General features: G+C 42.2%; 2 protein-coding genes and 1 long non-coding RNA gene across 3 annotated transcripts in view; 1 reads left to right on the plus strand and 2 right to left on the minus strand.

The window, feature by feature from the left end:
• Nucleotides 1-14,852, plus strand: part of LOC137431241 (uncharacterized) — a 34,416-nt gene extending 19,564 nt beyond the window's left edge. Inside the window, exons 5-8 of the mRNA XM_078781711.1 lie at nt 6,202-6,277; nt 6,360-6,422; nt 12,580-12,649; nt 13,971-14,852. Of these exons, the coding sequence (XP_078637837.1) occupies nt 6,202-6,277; nt 6,360-6,422; nt 12,580-12,649; nt 13,971-14,053 (292 nt within the window). The 3' untranslated portion in view covers nt 14,054-14,852. The remainder of the gene's footprint in view (nt 1-6,201; nt 6,278-6,359; nt 6,423-12,579; nt 12,650-13,970) is intronic.
• On the minus strand, nt 3,046-5,165 carry LOC144892941 (uncharacterized). Its single transcript, XR_013624073.1, has 2 exons — nt 4,809-5,165; nt 3,046-4,237 (listed from the first exon to the last, which is right to left on the minus strand). It is a non-coding gene; the product is annotated as an uncharacterized LOC144892941 (long non-coding RNA).
• LOC137431242 (small ribosomal subunit protein eS27) overlaps nt 14,714-20,661 on the minus strand; it is a 15,553-nt gene continuing 9,605 nt past the window's right edge. The window contains exons 3-4 of the mRNA XM_068122343.2: nt 15,193-15,303; nt 14,714-15,021 (exon numbers count right to left, since the gene is read on the minus strand). Coding sequence (XP_067978444.1) covers nt 14,993-15,021; nt 15,193-15,303 — 140 coding nt within the window. The 3' untranslated portion in view covers nt 14,714-14,992. The remainder of the gene's footprint in view (nt 15,022-15,192; nt 15,304-20,661) is intronic.

A 20,661-nucleotide genomic window follows, 5' to 3' on the forward strand; every position in this document is an offset into this window, starting at 1 on the left:
ATGGCCTCAGATTGCATTGAACAGCTTCATCCTGCAGTAGACGAGGTATGCCGGTCAAAGCATGAAGTAATGCAATTCTTTTTTTCCCGGCAAAATGTGTTAAAGACCGTTCATCTTTCGGAAACCTCACTTTAGTTTTACCGGTTTTACCTTCTGCTAGAAAGCAGTCGAGAACCTTGAGGAAGCTGTAATTCATGGCTTGTTGCTGATACACCCATTTGTTGGGTGGGCTGTGCATTGACATATCCCTTGCCAGCTTTCCGATAGTGCTTTCACTGTCTGGCTTGCTGAGCGGACACGCCTACTTCACAAGGCTCTTGAATTCGGCGTTTCATGGTTTAGAGAGGGTGGTGGTTGTAGGTTTCAAGGTCGTTTGTAAGCAGCGCATTATGAAACCTACATTTTGATAGGGTGATGTCAATGCTGTTTTGGTAAACTATATATATATATATATATATATATATATATATATATATATATATATATATATATATATATATATATATATATATATATATATATATATATATATATATATATATATATATATATATATATATATATGTTTGTACAATCATTTGCACAGGCGCATTGGGGTTTTTTTTTCTTTTTTATATTTTATTTTTGCCTACGAAGTCGCCGGAGGCATTATGTTTTCACGTTGTCTTTCGTCAGTCTGTCCGTCCATCCGTGGCAGGCTTTCGTCACTGCGATAACTTGAGAATGGCTGAAGGGATCTTAGTCAAACTTGGTGCTGGTATGTATAATGAGGTAAAGATGAACTGATTTGATTTTGGGGTCAAGAGGTCAGTCTGTAATGTTTATAACTTGATAACGGCTGAAGGGATCCAATTCAAACTTGGTACAGGTATGTGTAATGATAAGATTAACTGATTAGATGTTGGGGTCAAGAGGTCAAAGGTCAGACCTTCCATCAGGTAAAGATTCTGTTGCCGAGCTAACCCGTGAATCGTTGATGGGATTTTGAACAAAGCCGGTATAAGTATATATGATGTAAAGATGAACTGATTAGATTTGAGTCGAGGTCAAAGGTCAGAGGTCATGTCAGGTAAAAATGTGATAACTTGCGAACAGCTGAATGGATTTAAATCAAACTTGGTATAAGTATGTATAATGATGTAATAATGTGGGCGGGGGCATATCGGGTGACGTCAGTGTCGTTCTAGTCTCTCGGGGTTCATGCACACAATTTGCACAGAGAAGGGGTTAAGTTATGGAAGAGGAAGAGTAATGACTGGACAAAAGAGTAAGTATATTGGGAGGACGTACCATATATGGGTTAGAGATATGTATAGAACACATGATGGAAGGTTGTGGAGGAGACTTAGAACTTGTTGCTATGACATGGTTATTTGATTCGAGACACTTGCTACATTTTGCCAGTCTACCACATCACATTTGTTTCACCACTACCACTTCACACTTGAGAAATGTACTTAATATATAATTGGGCTAATAAGTGTTTGTGTATTTGGCTGAGGGAGAGGGAAGCGAGGTCGTTTATTCCTGGTACGTGAAATATCCTGCAACCCATGCCTGTGGGAAACGGATTGTTTTTTGTTTTGTTTTGGAACACGAACCACATTTTCTATCCAATCAATCATCATCATGCTCTGATTTTGAAAGTTTTGTTTCAATCGTTCAAGCAGCTGCAGAGAAAACAAATTTGAAAGCGATTACTGGTGAAAACGTGAAGGCGGAAGAAAATAAAAGGAAAACAAGCGTTACGGCTAGGTCCCCCGTCGGAAGTGATGCGAGTTGACAAAGTGGAAGACGCAGAAAACATGCTATGATATGATATTTCGCTGACAAGGTTCAGACATACATGGCGGCGGCCATCTTGGATTTTGACGTGGCGACCTAATTTTCAATAGCGTTCTTCCTTGTGCCTAGATACACCCACACACCAGATTAGAAGTTGGTACTTCGCTTATTTTTCAAGATATTCAGCTCAAGGTTCAGACATACATGGCGGCGGCCATCTTGGATTTTGACGTGGCGACCCAATTTTCAATAGGGTTCTTCCTTATGCATAGATACACCCACACACCAGATTAGAAGTTAATAGTTCGTTTATTTTTCAAGATATTTCGCTCACAAGGTTCAGACATATATATGGTGGTGGCCATCTTGGATTTTGACGTGGCGACCCAATTTTCAATAGCGTTCTTCCTTATGCCGAGATACACCCACACACCAAATTAGAAGTTGGTACTTCACTTATTTTTCAAGATATTCCGCTCACCAGGTTCAGACCACGGAGGTATATAATATGGAGAGCCAATTGGCCACCTCGCAGCATTAGCCGCCGTGAAGCCACCGGAAATAGTCTGGCGGCCATATTGGGAAGCCGATTGTTTTGTAAACAAAGCCTGTCAAAGCAAACGCGTGGCGCACTGATGATGCAGCTGGAGCGAATTTTAGGACCGCCGACTATTTAATTAATATAGAATACTAATATTTGAACTGATATTCGGGCTCAGAATCCCGTTCTTTAAGGAAATGGTGTTCATTAAGTTTGAAGTTGATTCTAGACGCATTTTTCCTGGGGAATCCAATGGTTTAGAGCTTGTTTGAAAAAAAAGTGCCCAAAATTACCGCTCGGTGTTCTTTATCGTCCTTCTCATGACCCAATCATCCACTAGTAGGAATAAGAATCCTGACATGTTACACCCCTGTTTAACTCCTGTCTTCACCTTGAACCATTCTGTTGTTTCACCTTGGTCGACGACCGCACATTGAAAGTCTTGGTAAAGGGCTTTTACAAGGTTCACTAATTTTCCAGGTATGCTGTATTTCTTCATTATGACCCAGACTTTCTCTGGGCAAGGAGTCGAAAGCTTTCTAGAAATCTATAAAATTGAGGTACATCGTCGTTTGCCATTCTTTGGCTTGTTCTATAATATTCCTCAATATAAAGATCTGATTTGTTGTCATGTTATATGATGTTACTTAATTCAGTCATTATATTGTAACTAAGATGTGTATGTTTCTATTACCGAGATGTTAGAAACCACGCAGATATAATGATAACCAGAGTTTATTCTACACTGACATGGGTCAGCAACACATCAACAGTGAGTCAGTCACATAAATGACATGAAACGCTGTCATGTAGTTAACCCACACAATTCTTGGGTTTCGGAAGTTTTTGCTATTCATAACATACAAGACTTACATGTTGCAATGGAACGTTCAACAGGACATGGTAATTGTTACATGAATAATGGAGCGGAGATATAGACATCTCATGCAACACATCTTTTACAGTTTAAATATTTACATGAAGTGTTGGTGAACTCGCCATATCAGACAAAGGGCAACCCACTTGCAGACTTGATGTCATGTCGCATCAAGAGGCGCTTATATGCGGCAACAAACTGCCGGGCCGTTGGGTTATTCCCACTTCCACATGCAATGCGGACCGCTCCAAAGAAAAGTTCAATGTGGTCTTGGCTCATTTTGTACGTGAGCAGGTATCGCAGGGGAGATGAGGCAGGTTTGACATATGTGAAATACAAAATTGTGACACTCTCTATGCAGATCATGAAACCAATGAAGGGGGTTTTCAAACGCGTATTGGTCATAACTTGACCATTCATGTTTTTGATGTTGGACAAGTAACTGTAGGCAGTATCCAGGAATGGCAGGAAAAGTCCTTCTCGTGATGTCATGAGTGGTGCCTTGTAGTTTCGTGCCAATGGATTGCGAGAATTTAGAATGTCAAACAGTTTGTCCAATGTTTCAATGTATTGGCAGGTAGCCCCACTGCCCTGAAATTCTGATAGTTGCAAAGTGTCCCTGCAAAACCGAATTGCATCTGCCACACTAGTGCTCAATGTCTGAGCGCTGTGTCCACCTTCATGACATTGCTCTTCCACTCGATGTGTTTCCGGGAGAGCTTATTTCCCAGACGCAAGCCTTCCCTCTTCTGCAGATCAAAGAGTGCCTGGATGTATTTCCACGCGATGACTTTTTTGTTGCCATCCTCCATCATTTTCATGGATCCAAGACAGTTTCTTGCAAGTTTAAGCATGTGACATGCATCGAGTACTTCGAGTACTTCGGCTTCAGTCGGACGGTTTGACCAGTCCTGTCGAAGTCACTCTCATTGAAGTGATCACTGCACAGAACTGTGGTGCCTGGGGTGGGGTAGAAGGACTCCCTTCTCAGGGCAGATGTCCATCGGGAGCACAAGTCCTTATCCTTTGGAAACCTTGAAACAAAATACGTTGTGGTCACAAAATGTGGTTGCGGGTCAAAACCTCAGAGGGCAGTCAAAACATCCGAGTCAAAACGACTCCATATCAAAATAATATTTTGAGTTTCATATGTATAGTTAAATACAACTTCATCTGCTAATGTTTGCCATGTGTCGGACTTTCGTACCTTCCACAAGTAACCCCCATTTGCTCTTTCTGCTCACGAGTGACACAGGAGGGCATGGAAACCCTGACAGTAGTAGACTGGACAATTAAGTGAAGCTCATCACAAATTAAATCACTTGACAATGATCACGAGCTGACGAGTCAATCTCGATACTTCAATCTGAATCAATGAATGAGTCAATCAGACATCAGTCTGACATACTCACATAGCCCTAGTGAATACACAATACAGTTATATTTGAGATCTGTGTCGTATTGCACACCCTGCGCGTGGTCTAACATCATCAAATTCAAACACAGTGTTCAAACTTCATTGAAACTTAATTACCTAGCCCCACCACCGTGACCACGCCAAAAACTGAAAAAGCAGAACACCCGCGATCGCGGTTTGTCACTGACTTGTGAAATGTGCATGTGGAGGCCTTCCCTGAGGTATTTGTGCAGTCAAATGCAACACACTGTGGCATTTTGAAACAGCGCGTTCACAAATAAGACTCCTTACAGTCGGTAAGCATCCAAAATGAATCAGAAATTGTGAGATCAGCTGATTGTGAGATCAAACACGGACGCAGACACAATCGGCTTCCCAATATGGCCGCCAAGCAACTTCCGCTAGCTTCAGCCGACAGCCATCATTGGCTCTCCAGGTTTATTATATACCTCCGTGGTTCAGACATACATGGCATCAGACATACATCGTGGCGGCCATCTTGGATTTTGACGTGGGTTGCACCCACACCAAATTCGAATGCGGTCCTTCGCTTACGCCCGCACGCACGGACAGACACACAGACGGAGGCGAAAACCATAGCCCCCCTTTCGCTCCGCGGTGCGACGGGGAACAAAAACTGAGGGCCTCGGCCAACGTTCCACAACATCAAGGATTATTGTGGATGCTTATTGAGTTAATATTATTAGTCCAGGTATACTTCCTTCCTCTCCCTTTTGTTTGGTGCTGAAGGTGCTGTTTGTACTCTGTAAACAAAACTGCATTAGGTACGGCAACATTATGGCCCTAAGTATTTGATTTTGATAAAACCTTACGGGTTTTTGAAATTTAAGTACAAGCCTTCCATTATAGCATGTAAAATACTCAAAAAAAACAAGATTAATGTTTCAAGGTGCCTTTTTTATATACAAATTTTTATGCAAGTTTACAACATTTTCATTGTACAAGTTTTAATTTGGGTGTATTTTATCTTTGTAGCTCGGATGCCTGTTCAGCAGGAGACGAGCGTGTGCACAGAGCATAACTTTTATTTTTAACCATTTGAGCTTTTGTCATCAAATTTTAAACAAATCTTTATTATGACAATATGGAGAGGACTCTTTAATCATTGGGTTAAAATGTTAAATGGCAAAGTCACAGTAAATATAAATAGCCCTTTCAGCCCGTCTGTCAAACTGATTTTTGGTCTAACTCGGCCTCTTGCAGCTAGGCCTTGTCTAGTTTGCCAGTTTAATTTTCTTGTTGTCCAACACAATCAAGTTTTTGTAATCGCTTCTGCGTTTCTTTATTTTGTCACCTTCCACTTTGAGATGCTTTCTCGTTTACCCTTTGTCCTTTAATTGTCTCAACGTCGAACCTGTGGAAGAGTTGGCATGACTATCACGCAATTGAGTATGCTAGGAGACGTCGGTGTACTTTACAATTGCATGAATTACTAACCCAGCAAACAACAAATCCTCACTATTTGGGATTTGAACCTGGGATCCCAGTATTATGAGTTCTGTGCTCAGGTAGGAACACCAAACAGGTGAACCCTCTTCTCTGTACCCCTCTCCTCCCAAGCCTTTCACGGCAGCGTGAGGAAGAACTGCACCTCAAGCAGCAAGATCTGAAGTCCTATTCTGCATCGGTGTCGAAGGTAACACTTCTCACACTGACGTGCCTTCTTGACCGTGCGACACTGACACGGTTTAAATGTTGGAAATGTTTTCTGCCCACAGTTCACCAATAAGGAGGATTACTTGCAAGATACTCTGCACAAACTTAAGCAACAAGTGAAGGAGGTGAGGATGCAACACAAATTTGGCAGATTGAAGTCTCCTATATGTTGAAAGCACTTATGGGTTTTAAGAACCCAAGATGTATGTTTGCGCACACCATCTGATATGAGGAGCATTTAAAAGGTTCGAGGAATTGGATATTCGGTGGTGTCTTCGACCCAAAGATTGAGCTTCGAGGTGTAATCAAATTTGTGGGGGTGGGGGCGAGGGGAAAAGTTTAATTTCCAAAAATCAATGAACGAACTATGGCCTTGTATCATTGTGTACCCTTGTTCTCAAGTAGCCAAATGGGTTGGTGTGGATGTGAATCACTGGAATATGCCATGTCAAGTAATGTTCGAAAGCAATGGCGGGCATCACGTCGCAAGCTTCTCAAAGTGGTGTGTGTTTGTGTTTTGCGGGGGGAGGGTTGGGAGGGAGGCGCGGAGGTAACATCGGCTATTGGGGGGGGGGGGGTGGGAGGGGACCGGGGGGAAGGTGTAAATGTGTACCGTGTAGCGCCACCTGGTGATAAGAGGGTATTACAATTCCCTTTTTACCTGGGCAATGCTGAGGTTAAAGCACTCTTCGCATGAGGACTTAACAATTTTTCCAACTTCGCAGATTTTTTTCCGGGCAACGCCGGGTACTTCAGGTAGTTCATGGAACTCCAATCCCAGCTGGAATATTATATTGGCCTTCTGCAAAAGATTCTACAGACCTTCAAGGAAAATGTGATTAACGAAAGCCGAGCTCGCTTTTCCACATGGCGCATGTTACACAGACCCACATTCATGACTGTGGCTTCCAACCGCTGGATTTATTCCTCTGTACATTTTAGACCGACCTTGGTGATGACGGATTTGACATTTAAAGTGCCACCTTACCTGAATAGGTGCCTGATTATGGACTCAAATAGCGATTTTGAAAAAATATATATATAAACTTTCACTTCCCCATGCTAGTGAAAACAAGCGTTACGCCTAGGTCCCCCGTCGGTGAAGTGATGAGTTGACAAAGTGGAAGACGCAAGGCGGCCATCTTGGATTTTGACGTGGCGAGCCAGTTTTCAATAGCGTTCTACCTTATGCGAAGATACACCCACACATCAGATTAGACGTTAGTAGTTCGTTTATTTTTCACGATATTTCGCTCACAAGGTTCACATATATATGGTGGCGGCCATCTTGGATTTTGACGTGGCGACCCAATTTTCAAGAGCGTTCTTCCTTATGCCGAGATACACCCACACCAGATAAGTTGGTACTTCGCTTATTTTTCAAGATATTCCACTCAAGGTTCAGACATACATGACGTCAGACATACATGGTGGTGGCCATCTTGGATTTTGACGTGGGTTGCACCCGCACACCAAATTAGAATTCGGTCTTTCGCTTATGCACGCACGTTCGCATGCACACACGGACAGAGGGGAAAACCAGTCCCCCTTTCGCTCCGCTGTGCGACATTAAAGGGCCACAGACACAGAAAATCATGTTTGGTGGAATATAGATATTGCTTCACTTGACGCGTAATCGTTTTTCTTTAAAAAAAAAATTTTTTTTTAATCTTGGAAGTTAGGTATTAATGTTTTTTTGATTTCCTTTTATGCTCGATTGGCCATGCTTCCCCCAAAAACGGTGATTTGATTACCCACGTGACTCGCTACGTCATCTTGAGGATATCTTTGCTGCAGGTAGATTTTATAATGATTCTGATGGAGGATTCTTGATCAGAAAATTTTTCATCAAATTTACTTTGACGAGTCTGAAGCGAGTTGTGCAGCCAGTATCCATTGCATGCTGACAACCTTCCCTTTGATTACGTCATGGCAATTGCAATTTTTATGGGCAGTCCCTGTCGGGTTTGCTTTTTTTAGCTGTACCGCCTCAAAAAATTATTAGAATTAATAACCACGTTCAGTTCTTTGTTTGCAACTTAAAAATCAATATAATCACATCAAAAATTCCCATGTCTGTGGACCTTCAAAGACAAACAGCAAATTGTTTGAAGCTTTGAAGTCTGAATACTTCTTCTCTTCCCTTTATAAGTGTGAGGTTCAATGGCACCAAGCTTCTGCCCTTCCTTGACCACGATCCTCCACTCTCCTCTGTCCTCAGCCAACTCTCTCCACTCTCCAAACACCCCCACCATGCTGATATCCTCATCTTCAGCCCATGCTTCCCAAATGCCTTCTTCCACTTCTCCAGTATTTTCTGCATATCCCGCCAACTCTCCACAACAGCCAGACTGTCCGCATACAATATCCTCCCCAGAATACCGCTCATCTTTACTTTACTGCTTAGCAGCTCCATCACCATAATAAACATGAGTGGGCTGAGAGAGCTTCCCTGCCTCAAACTGGTGTTCACACTTAACTCTTCAGATACCTTGGATCAATCAAAACTCTGAGCTCATTCCCTAACTTCTGCTTCCACCACTCCCATCCATCTCGGTATCGCAATCACCTCTCTTGGGACAGTGTTGCAAGTCTTCTCCAGATCCGCAAATCCCAATGCCATTTCATCTTCCATCCTCTTCACCACCAGCTGTCTCATCATGAACATCCCATCTGTCATTCTCCTACCCTTTCTAAACCCCTGCTGCTCTTCTCTGATCTCCTTCTCCACACTCTTCATTATCCTCCCATCCAGAACCATCTCCAGCACCTTCATGACATGACGAAGTGTAATGCCCCTGTACTTCCCTGCATCTTGAACATCTCCTTTCCCCTTCCATATCGGCACTATTAACCCTGTCCTCCACTCCTCTGGAATTGAACCCTCTCTCATACATAAGTACATTCAACAGCCTCTTCATCCAACTGATCCCGATTTCTCCCGTGACATTGATCTCTGTACACACTTCAATGTCTGGCATTCTTTCTTCCCTTCATCCTTTTCAATGCTGTCCGCACATCCTACTCCCTGATTTCCACCAATTCCATTCCCCTCTATATGACGCAGTAGCTCCAGCTCCAGCCAAAATATCCTTCCCACACCTTCAATTCTGCCACCCTGTCATGAGCCACCCACCACCATCTTTGAGCACTGCCCTCTTTCATGTCCTTACTATCCTCATCCCTGTCAAGAGCCAATTTATAGATCATCTTCCTCCCACCATCCTCTTCCAACTTGTTGTACTCAACCTCTTCCATATCATTACTCACTTTATCCACAGCTCTCCTTGCTTTATTTTGTCCATACAAATGCTGCTTCCTTTTGGCCATACAGGTGCGCAAAGCCTTTCCGTACTTCTTCCACTCCTTCTACAAACCTTCCACTTCTTTCCTAAGCTGCTCATACCAGGCTCTCCTCTTCTCCTTTACGATGACGTTGCCCCAACACTTCCTCCACCTAAAAATCTTCCGACCCCTGTTCTTAACCTCCCTCCTTTTCTTCATCCGCACCACAAACACCACAGGCTTGTGCTGGGTGGTAACATGCTCTCCCATCACTGCCTTACAATCCTCAATCATCCACAACTGTCACTTTCTTACCACCACCAAATCAAGTTCTGTTCTATGCTGTCCACTCCTATAGGTAATCTTGTGGCTTTCCTGCTTTTGAAAGAATGAACCACAGCTATGGCCATCCCATTCCTTACCACCAGCTCTCGACCCTCTTTTCCTCGTTCCCCAACCAAACATTCCTCTTCACCCGGCTCCACTACACCCACATGCGTGTTAAAGTCCCCCGCAAGGCACAGCATCACCTCCAGCTCAACTATTCCCATAACCCACTCCAGTACGTACCTGAATTCCTGTTTCTCCACTCCAGCCCTTCCCGTTTGTGGCTGATACGCCGACATAACACACCATTTGCTTCTATCACCACCCATGCCACAACTATCCGTCCCTCCACTAACTACCTGTTTGCCATTCTCTTCCGATATTATTATTCCCACGTCATTGCTCTTTCCATCGCCACCTGCGTGCAACAGCTTGTATCCTCTGACCAACCTCCTCGTTCTCTTTTGCACACACAACACTTCCAACCTCCTTCTCTGCATTATCTCCACCACCTCAACTCCTCTCCCCCTGCATTGATCCCACATTCAAACTACCTAACTGGAGCTTGATTCTGAACCGCCACCCGCATGGCAGAGCCAGTACCATCATAAGCTTTGGACGCTCTGGTCATCAATCAGCAGCACTACCCAGGCTGACCTGCTTGTACCTACTACCCTAACCTGTTATAATCATGTGTGTGTACGCACACACACACCGCTTTCTCCACTCAATCCCCCCTGCCCACCCCCTCTCTCCACAATAGACACCTTTCCCCCCCACCCCAACCCTCGAGTCACTCATCCCTACCCCCACCCCACTCACTTGTCTACTTCCCCCAACCCCTCATGAGCTCTCAATAATACTTTAAATTTGTGCTCATCTAGCTTTCGAGTAAATTATTTTCACCATTTTTACAAGAATAAATTTGTTCAACCCTCAGCGCACTCGCACAAATATGCTCCGAGACTCCCACGCCCGGTCCTCCCCAATGTAGAACTTTGGTTCAGTAAAGTGGCTTGAGGATATCAAGTAGAGAGCATACCTCTGCCAGGTGAACAGTTTACATTTTGTATCCCAGAAAATCACAATAAAGAATCACATTTAATCAAAATCATCCATCCACAACTTTTTGAGATATCCTGTTATCAAAGGGAGGTGCAAAGCACCCCTCACTTTATATAAGGGATCGTTTCTCTGTATGCAGCTTTAACGTGGAGACTGAAAATACGTTTCTCGGCTTCTATTGGACAAAATCAGCTGCAAATTTCAGAAGTAAATGCTTTGTGCATTGAGGTAATATGTTCCAAATTTCAGCAAAGTCCGTTTCCACATTCTTGAGTTTAATTAGAAAATCCTCAAACTCGCGTTTGTCTGTCCGTCCATCCAAAATGTGTTGGCGATTATATCTTAAGGGTTACACATTGAAATTGGCTGAAACGTGGCATATACATCGGCGAATAGGTCTAGTTAATGGCTTTCAAAACTAATTCCACCTCAGTGCTATAGTTTCTGCCATAATGATGGGCCACACAAGCTCACAGAACGGGACCGCTGAGTGCTGAAGCGAGTAAAAAAAAAAAAGAAATCGTCTGTCCTCGGTTGCAACACTCCACCGAGTTCCAAAATGCCTTTGGAAGCAACATCAGCACAACAACTGTTCGTCGGGAGCTTCATTAAATGGGTTTCCATGGCCGAGCAACCACACACAAGCCTAAGATCATCATGCACAATGCCAAGCGTTGGCTGGAGTGGTGTAAAGCTTGCCGCCATTGGACTCTGGAGCAGTGGAAACGCGTCCTCTGGAGTGATGAATTACGCTTCACCATCTGTCCGATGGACGAATTTGGGTTTGGAGGATGCCAGGAGAACGCTACCTGCCCGAATGCTTAGTGCCAACTATAAAATTTGGTGGAGGAGGACTAATGGTCTGGGGCTGTTTCTCATGGTTCGGGCTGGCCCCTTAGTTCCAGTGAGGGGAAATCTTAACTCGACAGCATACAATGACATTCTAGACTATTGTGCTTCCAACTTTGTGGCAATAGTTTGGGGAAGGCCCTTTCCTGTTTCAGCACGACAATGCTCCCGTGCACAAAGCGAGGTACATACAGAAATGGTTTGAGATTGGTGTGGATGAACTTAACTGGCTTGCACAGAGCCTTGAGCTCAACCCCATCAAATACCTTTGGGATGAATTGGAATGCAGGCTGCGAGCCAGGCCCAATCGCCCAACATCAGTGCCCGACCTCACTAATGCTCTTGTGGCTGAAGAAGGAAATCCCCACAGCAATGTTCCAACACCTAGTGGAAAGCCTTCCCCGAAGAGTGGAGGGTGTTATCGCAGCAAGGGGGGGGGGGGAACCAACTCCATATTAATACCCATGATTTTGGAAAGATGTTAAATGTTTGGGTGTCCACATACTTTTGGTCATGTAGTGTATCTTGTTCACAGACGGGGGTGAAAACATAACCTCCATCCACCTTCGGTGGCAGAGGAAACAGATCCAACGACAATCAGTTGGCGTGTCAGACTATTCTGACTCTTGCTCCTGTAATGTTTTGAAAACTCGTATGCAAGATCGTGATGGAGCTTCCAGCCCGGTTAATCCAATTCTCAAAATCTACAATATGTAATGCAGTCGTTCACATGTGCGACTATCATGTTTCTTGCAGGCCGAGGACCGTGCCGACTATTCGGAAGCCAATGTGCAAAGACTGGAGAAGCTTGTGGATGACTTGGAAGGTTTGTAACTTGCAATGAGAAATCAATCCTTTTGTATCCAAGCAATAGTTGTTAATATTTTGTTTTCCTACATTGTGGAATCTCCCATTCACCCTTACCCATTGTAGTACGGCAGATAGGTGATATATTTGGGAGAATTGTTCCTTTGATACAAGCACGAGAGTTGGCACAGAGTATGCCCGAAGGAAGACATTTGGCTATAGGGCCATCGCAGATTTGTCCTGTGACAACAATGGCGGCCATTTTTCAAAATGGCCTCCATTGCTTGTTATTTTACATATATTTGGTACATTACTGTGTATAAACTGTTGTCATACAACTTGACAATTGGCACATAAAGACCCCTAACTATAGGGTTATCATATATTTGTCCTGTGACTGTTTCTAAAAAGGCCACCATTTATATGGTATATTATGGTACATGGTACATGGTATATTAATTTGTATAAACTGTTTGAACATACAAGCATGGTATTTGGTACACAGTTAAATATTTTGACTATGTCATCACAGATGTGTCCAATAAAAATGGCGCCCAAATTTTAGTACGGCAGATAGGTGAAATATTTGGGAGAATTGTGCCTTTGATGATACAAGGACAAATCTGCGATGGCCTGAGCCAAATATCTTTCTTAGGACATACTCTGTGTGCCAAATGCCATGCTTGTATCACAGGCACAAATCTGCCATAATATTGGCCTTCCTTTTACCAATTTTATCCTTGACCAAAAAAATGTGAAACTTTTATAGAAAGTTTTATCTGTGCCTTTGGAACTTCTAATCTTATGTCAAGACAAAAACAGCACAATGATGTCACTGATTTTGTTGTTTGATCGTCGAGCATTCATGAGGCAGAAAAGTAGCCTTCAATTCAGCCATACCTTCGATTCCATTAAAAAAAAAATTGAGGTATGTTCAGCTGTGAATTTTGATTCTGTGCAGGAGAAAACTTAATTGGACAAAAGGTTATTATTTGTGCGAGATGATTAAGCATGTGTAATTTTGTTGCAATTTGTTTGTTCTAAAAAAAGTATAGCAGTTTGAAAAAGACTACAGGATCAGTTGGTTAATCAATTCCGGCACCGAGTCAAATCTCCAAACTATGGAATGTTTGATTTTTCTACCAAAGGTTTGCACTTTAATGGAACCCTGAAAAGCTGGAATCTCCAGGGATTGCTGGTAATTCTAAAACGTTTTGGGTTGGTCACTTTTGCATGCAACAACGAGAAACATAGCCAAGTACGGTACTGTACTACAGCAGCGTGGGGGTGGGGGCACGATTATTATTTTATTTGCAGGACTAACTATTCTGTGCTTGCAGAACAAATCGCCAATACAAAGGAGGAAAAGCTGAGAATTGAACAATCATTGGAACAGACACTGCAGGATGTAAACAGCATTTGAGCCAGGCCGGGAGAAAATTGTTGAGCGGATTTACACCTATTATTTCTGTAGGCCTCATCACTGTGCCATGTCACCTAATGCTACAACCAAAAATCATTTTAAACCGTTCCCTTCATGCACATGGAATTTTGTCCATAACTCAACGGTACAGATGTCCCGAAGCCTATTCAGCGGGTGCTCCCTGAAGTAGTCATTCATTAATTCGCTGCGCCGAGGCATGTGGCCTTAACCAGCGAAGCCAATGTGTTTGCTGCCTTGGGAGAAATGCTATGCAAAAGCTAATCGGCTGAGATTTTAGAATAGATCATGCTTTCAATCTTTTTGTTTTTTCTTCGACTACATTTGTACTTGTGCCAATTGAGGTGTCAAAGGTAGTTTCTTTGCCAAAACGGTCCCATTAAATTGCCAGTGCAACTAATGACAGAGCAGAGGCCGTGACTTAAAACATTCCTGCATCAGGGTTTTCAACTTGTGCCTTTTTACTTGTATTGAAATGAAAATTTTCACATAAATGTTTGTGTTTTGGTTTCAATCTTATTGCATTTTTGTGCACATAATCACATGCCAATTTGAAGGTATAAGTTCAGTCAGCAACCCAAACCGTGCCTTACAAGGAACTAGAGCTCCAAGTTAGTTTGAATTAAAACCAACAGAGGTTAGTTTGAATTAACAGTTGATCTTTAATTCAAGCATGATGCAAAACAAACCATTGATCACTGTTCATTGAAAGAAATCCAACCTGGAAAAAAAAAAAAATGGTACTTGTATACTACCCTTGGTGACATTAACGATTGTTAAAGGTTTCATTGTAAAGGTAAAAGATTTGCATTTCAATAAAACTTCTTGAAATTGGCCTGAAAATACACTCCAATTCAAACAAGTTGGTCAAAGCCAAAGCTTAAACCTCTACCACCAAACCCCATCTTCGGTGCCATTCAATCAATTTTGTTTCCTCCTGAAGGAGCAGCCTACGGCGGAAGGGGTTGGGGGAGGGAGTGCAAGTTAGGATACTGTGCTCCCCTCTACAAATTCAAATCTACATTTATGTTTCAACACTACTATAGAATGCATCACTTTCCACCCATTAAATTAACTTGAAATCTCATAAGTTCAACACCAGAGCAGAGGGCAAACGGTACCTTCTGAAAGACGAGCCTTGCCCCCAGTGGGTTGGCACAGTACAGTGGAACAGCCAACGCAGAGAACCACAGTCTGTGCATGACTGAACACCGTTGTGATTTTATAGCAACCTGCAAAAAGTCAACATTCATCCACAAGTTTAAAATCTTACACTTTTGAAAGTGGATACATAAGTTTTCATGCATAAAGAAAACTTCCTGTAGTATGTATAACGAGATTCCAACCAAGTCTCATGCATCAGTAATTAAAAATAAATCTTGAGGACCGACAAAGCCTCTTTTTTTTTAAAGGCCATTCTGAAGAACAAACCATGCAAGTCACAGGAATTATGCTGTCACTGAGGAAAGCTTTACCGTTTGAAAGGTGGCATTGTCCCGTTACAAGAATGTTAGTACCCTGCCCAGAATCGGGAGGCAAAGCAGTTTTCTCTAAACACTGCCTTGTGTATTGCTTGCAATTGCAATGATCACTTAAAGGGCGTCGACAATAAAAACCAATGAGAGTGCGTGCCAATTATAGTTTTCAACTTTCACTGAAACAAAAAACAAGCAGTTGTTGGACGACAGCACCACAGGTAAAAAGCTGATACACATTCATCGGCCGATCTATCAAGGCAAGGAGGTAAAAGCAATACAGGAAGGACCAGGATTGCCCATCGCCAATACATGAAGCCAGCTATCTTCCCTCAGTGACTGGATTGACAAGCTGCAAAATAAGATCCTGCTACAAATAGGAAGTGATTGTGTCGATTAAATTTTAACACTCCTTCCAAAAATAAAACATTTTGTTGCCATCTCATATCTATCTATATATTATCCGTAGGTGATTCTGAGTCTATCCGGGGGTGTGGCTATACCCGGTCTGGGAGGGCTTCAAAAACAAATATCCACCATGTTGTTTATTCGCATAGCTTTGAGGCCTCTTTTGTTAGGCCCACGGTTTCTTACTCTGTTTTATCTTTCTATCATTCACCAAATGTCCGTCCGTTCCCAGGTACCGCAAAAACGTTTCTGCATTGTCTGTCTGCTTCTGGTCTCCCACCCATGCGTAGCACGGGTACCTCACTAGTTTAAACTAATTCGATATCTCATTTCATTTTTCAGTTGCTAACATGATTTTAGACTCGGTTGCAAAAAACGGAAATAAAATTCGATTAAAGTCAACGTTTATAGAACAAAATGCATTTTCAAAGGCCTGTCACAAAATCCATTGAGACTCGGCTTTATCTCAACCAATTCACCATCTGATTTCATTTTTCAGTCGCAAACATGGTTTTAAACTCGGTTGCAAAAAACGGGAAGGTTTGTTGAAGGTTAACGCACAGGCAGGAAATAGCTGAGATCGGCACGGTTTATCATACACCACCCAAATAACAGCCGAGAAATATTGGATGAAAGTTAACATTTAGGCCAAGTAAAAAAAAAAAAAATGTTTCTTGTCCAGACTTTTTTGAAAAAAGGAGGGAGGCCCTTACTATTTTCTTTTTTTTGCTATTTTTTTTTCCAAGATGGCTGTCATGAATTGAATGACCACTGTGGCTGACTTAAAGACTATAGTTTGTCCAATGTAATGTGAAACATGCCAGTGTTGATTGTTACCGAAAGGCCTGCAATTTCATTTCCAAATTAGCAAATAAATATGTTTTAACTGAAATGGCATATGAATAGAATCAATCAATGGAACATGTCATGTATTGCACCGGACAAACTATATTTGAATAAAACAAAAAAGAAACGATGACAATGTTTAAATTTGGTATGTGTCCTTGTTTAATATAAATACACAATCTATATAATAATACTGTAAGGACTCGACTTTGTTATCCCTTTTACGCCGCACCCAGTGACCCGATGCCCACGGCACTAATGGATTTACGATCTACGAACGGCTCTTTGTTTATCACGTACAGCCATACTCGAAAAATCTGAATTAGCCGACGTTGGGGCCCAAAAGCATCCGATTAACTGCCGATACGATGCCATCTTACGACGCCATCGTATTGGCGTCTGCTGGGCGAAGGCGAAGCAAGCCGTCCGCTGATTGGACAGGCGAAGGTGAAAGCAAGCCGTCCACCGAGTGGACAATCCAGAGCATGCATTTGTGCCGGTGTCGGCGATCGTTGTTCATATACGCACTCTTCATTCTCATCTTTCTTCCTAACTCTTACTCGGACATGCAAATCCCCTATGCCATCCATAATGGTACACTCTATCCATACACCACATCCTCCCCTCCGTGGATGTTCCACGGGTTTGGGCTAGTAATACACTAATAGTACAAGAATTGTTCATTTTTTTAGTTGTATTTTCTTGTTAGGCTTAACCTCTGGATACTGTGCTGGAAGGTTTCTGTAGCTTCTCTGTGCTGCCATCATGTTGGAAAAGGGATTTATGGTGTGTGCATTTGCTGGTGGTTCTGCAGCTGCCTCTGACAACAAACTCGATGTAACGGCCGAGGCATGACACAGTTTGCTAGACACTCGTCCAATTTTGCGGACACATCCAACTTGTCCGTACTTTGACCAATATTCACCTTTACCTGTAGACAAAACCACATGATATATTGAAAAATTTACATACAATGGGATCAAACAATTTATTTTAAAATAATCTATCTATAATTCCAGTAATCTCTGTGTGTTTGTTTGTACGTTTGTTTGTCTGTGACCGCTGTTTCTCGACAACCACGGGTCCGATATACTTTAAACTTGCCAGGTATATTGCTGGGGACCCGAGGATGTGCCTTTTCAAGGTTTCATATTAATCGGACAATTACTTACCGAGCTATGTCCAAAAAACGATTCAACCAATCAGAGCAGCGAGCTATCGCGTGTGCCGAACGTGGCGGACACACTCTGCCTCGGATGGCACATTTGAGAGCGTATTCATTTATTTCACGTTTGCAAACTATGTTGGCGCTATGTTGGCGTTAAACTATGTTTTAAAACTAATAAAAACCCCGGGGGGATTGTCACTGTACTCGCAAGCCGTTCGCCGTTCGCTTTGGCGTTGCGATGGACCAAACATTCATGCACCAAACCATTTCATGTAAGCGTTCGCCGTTCGCTTTGGCGTTGCGAATGAACACAAAACATTTCAGTACCAAACCATTTCATGTAATAGAGGGGGGGATATAATTTTAGATATAGATATAGTACGGCATGCCCTAGTACTAAAAATGAGTACTAAGTTTTTCATGGGCTAAGCAAAACAAGCGAGTTGAGTATGTGATTGTGAGTGCACCCCACCAACATGTATACACTAACTAGCCCCTCTATATATACTACAACATGTTCTGTTATATTTTTATATTTGCCATTCTTTGTGATTGTATTTTCTTTGACGAAATAAATGAAAAATCAATACTGCAGAAATCTAGGCCTACTTTATTAACTACATCAGGCCTAGATACCTAGCTTCTCACTCAGACCCGCGTTGTACTCCTACCTCCCCACCATTAAACCTACATCATAGGGTATGACTATGGCCTGACTGTATTCACACTTCAGAATACACGAAACTACAACTAGTACTAGTACTAGGCCATCCAAGTATAGCGTTACAGCTACATATGGATTTTTTAAATGCACCAAGTATTAAAAACAAGTACACTAGAAAATGTATGTCTTGATATGGCTTAAATATTTACGCTATATCACGACGCCAACTTACTTTTCGTTGTTTGGTATCCATCACCAATGTCATCTCCATCGTCAAATTCTCCACTGGCAAATTTAGCGAAGAGATCGTTCAACGTTCGCTTCTCATCTACAACTGATCTCGCGAACCAAGACTTCAAAACTTTTGTCGACGAACGTATGCTTACACACACGAATATAGTCATATTCCCTACTCAAATTTGTACCATTAAAAGTATGAAATGCAAGATTTTTTACACGTAAATTGCACTTGCCCAGTGCACAACCGCTGCGAGAATTGACCATCTTTAGCAAAAGTGTCTGCGTTAAGCCTAGCATGTATTAACCAGGAAGTTTCGTTAGAGGGCGGGATCCATAATGATAGTTCAGATCATCAATGCACAAGATACGATCAGCAAACGCCCGGAAACGGCAAGTTTAGACCGAGTTTCTTCGCAAAACAATTTTTTTTTAACACATATATTAAAAAAAAATAGTATTAAATAGTAAATAAAAGTAGGCGGCGACCAAAAAGGAAGCGGGTGGGACGAGAAACTTTTTTTTTTTTTTTTTACTTGGCCTTATAGAACAAAATGCATTATGAATGAGAAGGCCTGTATAATGTAAAGTAACTTTGGAATACAAGATTTATTAATAACGTTGGTTTTAATCTATTGTTACTTTGTAAAGCTAAAAGTTTTCAATACATTCAAGTTTAAAAATGAAGTCAACCGGGAATGATGTGCATTTTAAGCTGAATCAACACGTCTTCGATCATAAATTACTTTTTGAAGAAACAAAGGTACATTTTGATTACAACTCAAGCAAAGGAAACCAGCCATGCCTGTTTCGTTCCGAGCGATTATACACCGCCCAAAGAAGATGCGTTTCATTTCTAGGAGGAAATAAAATCGTGAAATCTTTTATAACACTTTTTTGGGGGTTTTCGCATGAGTTTTCAAGGCCGACAATCATGTTCCCATCAGGATCATTAAAGAAACCATTTCACGTGAGCATTGACATGTAATTCACATAAGTAAAATAAATAAATAAACAGACAGGAAATTTATTTGTTCTTATTTTATAAACTATGTGCACGTACACTTTAAAGAAGTTTATTTGAAATCTTTAATTTAAAAAGTCATTTTCTATTCTGTAACAAAAAGTAATTTTGGTTTTCCCAGGACAAAGGTGCAATATATTCTTATACGCCACCCATAAGACTTTTTTCTCAGGGACTTTTCCATTTGAGCTGTCTTTATGTAGTCAGAATAAAAAGTTGCAATTAGGTACTCTGCACGTGGGGAGAGGGGCGGAGCATCGTTTGTCACCACTCGTGTTGTAAATGCTATCTCCAAAATGAATAAAATATTGAGGTAACAGAACGAGACCGCAAAATGAACGTTAGACTTACACGGGATGCTGAGCAACAAAGACATTGGAAGGTAATGTGTGCTCAGCAAACATATACAAGAGCAGCTGTAATGAATCCACATGAAGTATTGGAAAATATTGTAGAAGATGATCATTGCGGTGCGAGTATGATGACGTCACCATGCGTGTGTACTATTCTGCGAAACATTTCACTAATGAATGAACACGAAGGACAAGAGGGCGGTTTTACACTATGTTGCTCCAAGAGAAAATTCAATTACCTCTAATATTTTGCCGTTCCTGCTCGAGTGGAACAACTGTGGGGGTGGAGGGGGTGGAGAGGAAATTGGGAGGAGGAGGAGAGGAGATGGGGGGGAGGGAGAGGGAGAGGGGGAGAGATGGGAGAGGGGAAGAGATGGGGGGGGAGGAGAGGCGGAGAGGCGATTGGGGGCAGGGA

This window comes from Myxine glutinosa, chromosome 7 (genome assembly GCF_964187855.1).
Source record: "Myxine glutinosa chromosome 7, kmMyxGlut1.1, whole genome shotgun sequence".
NCBI lineage: Eukaryota > Metazoa > Chordata > Myxini > Myxiniformes > Myxinidae > Myxine > Myxine glutinosa.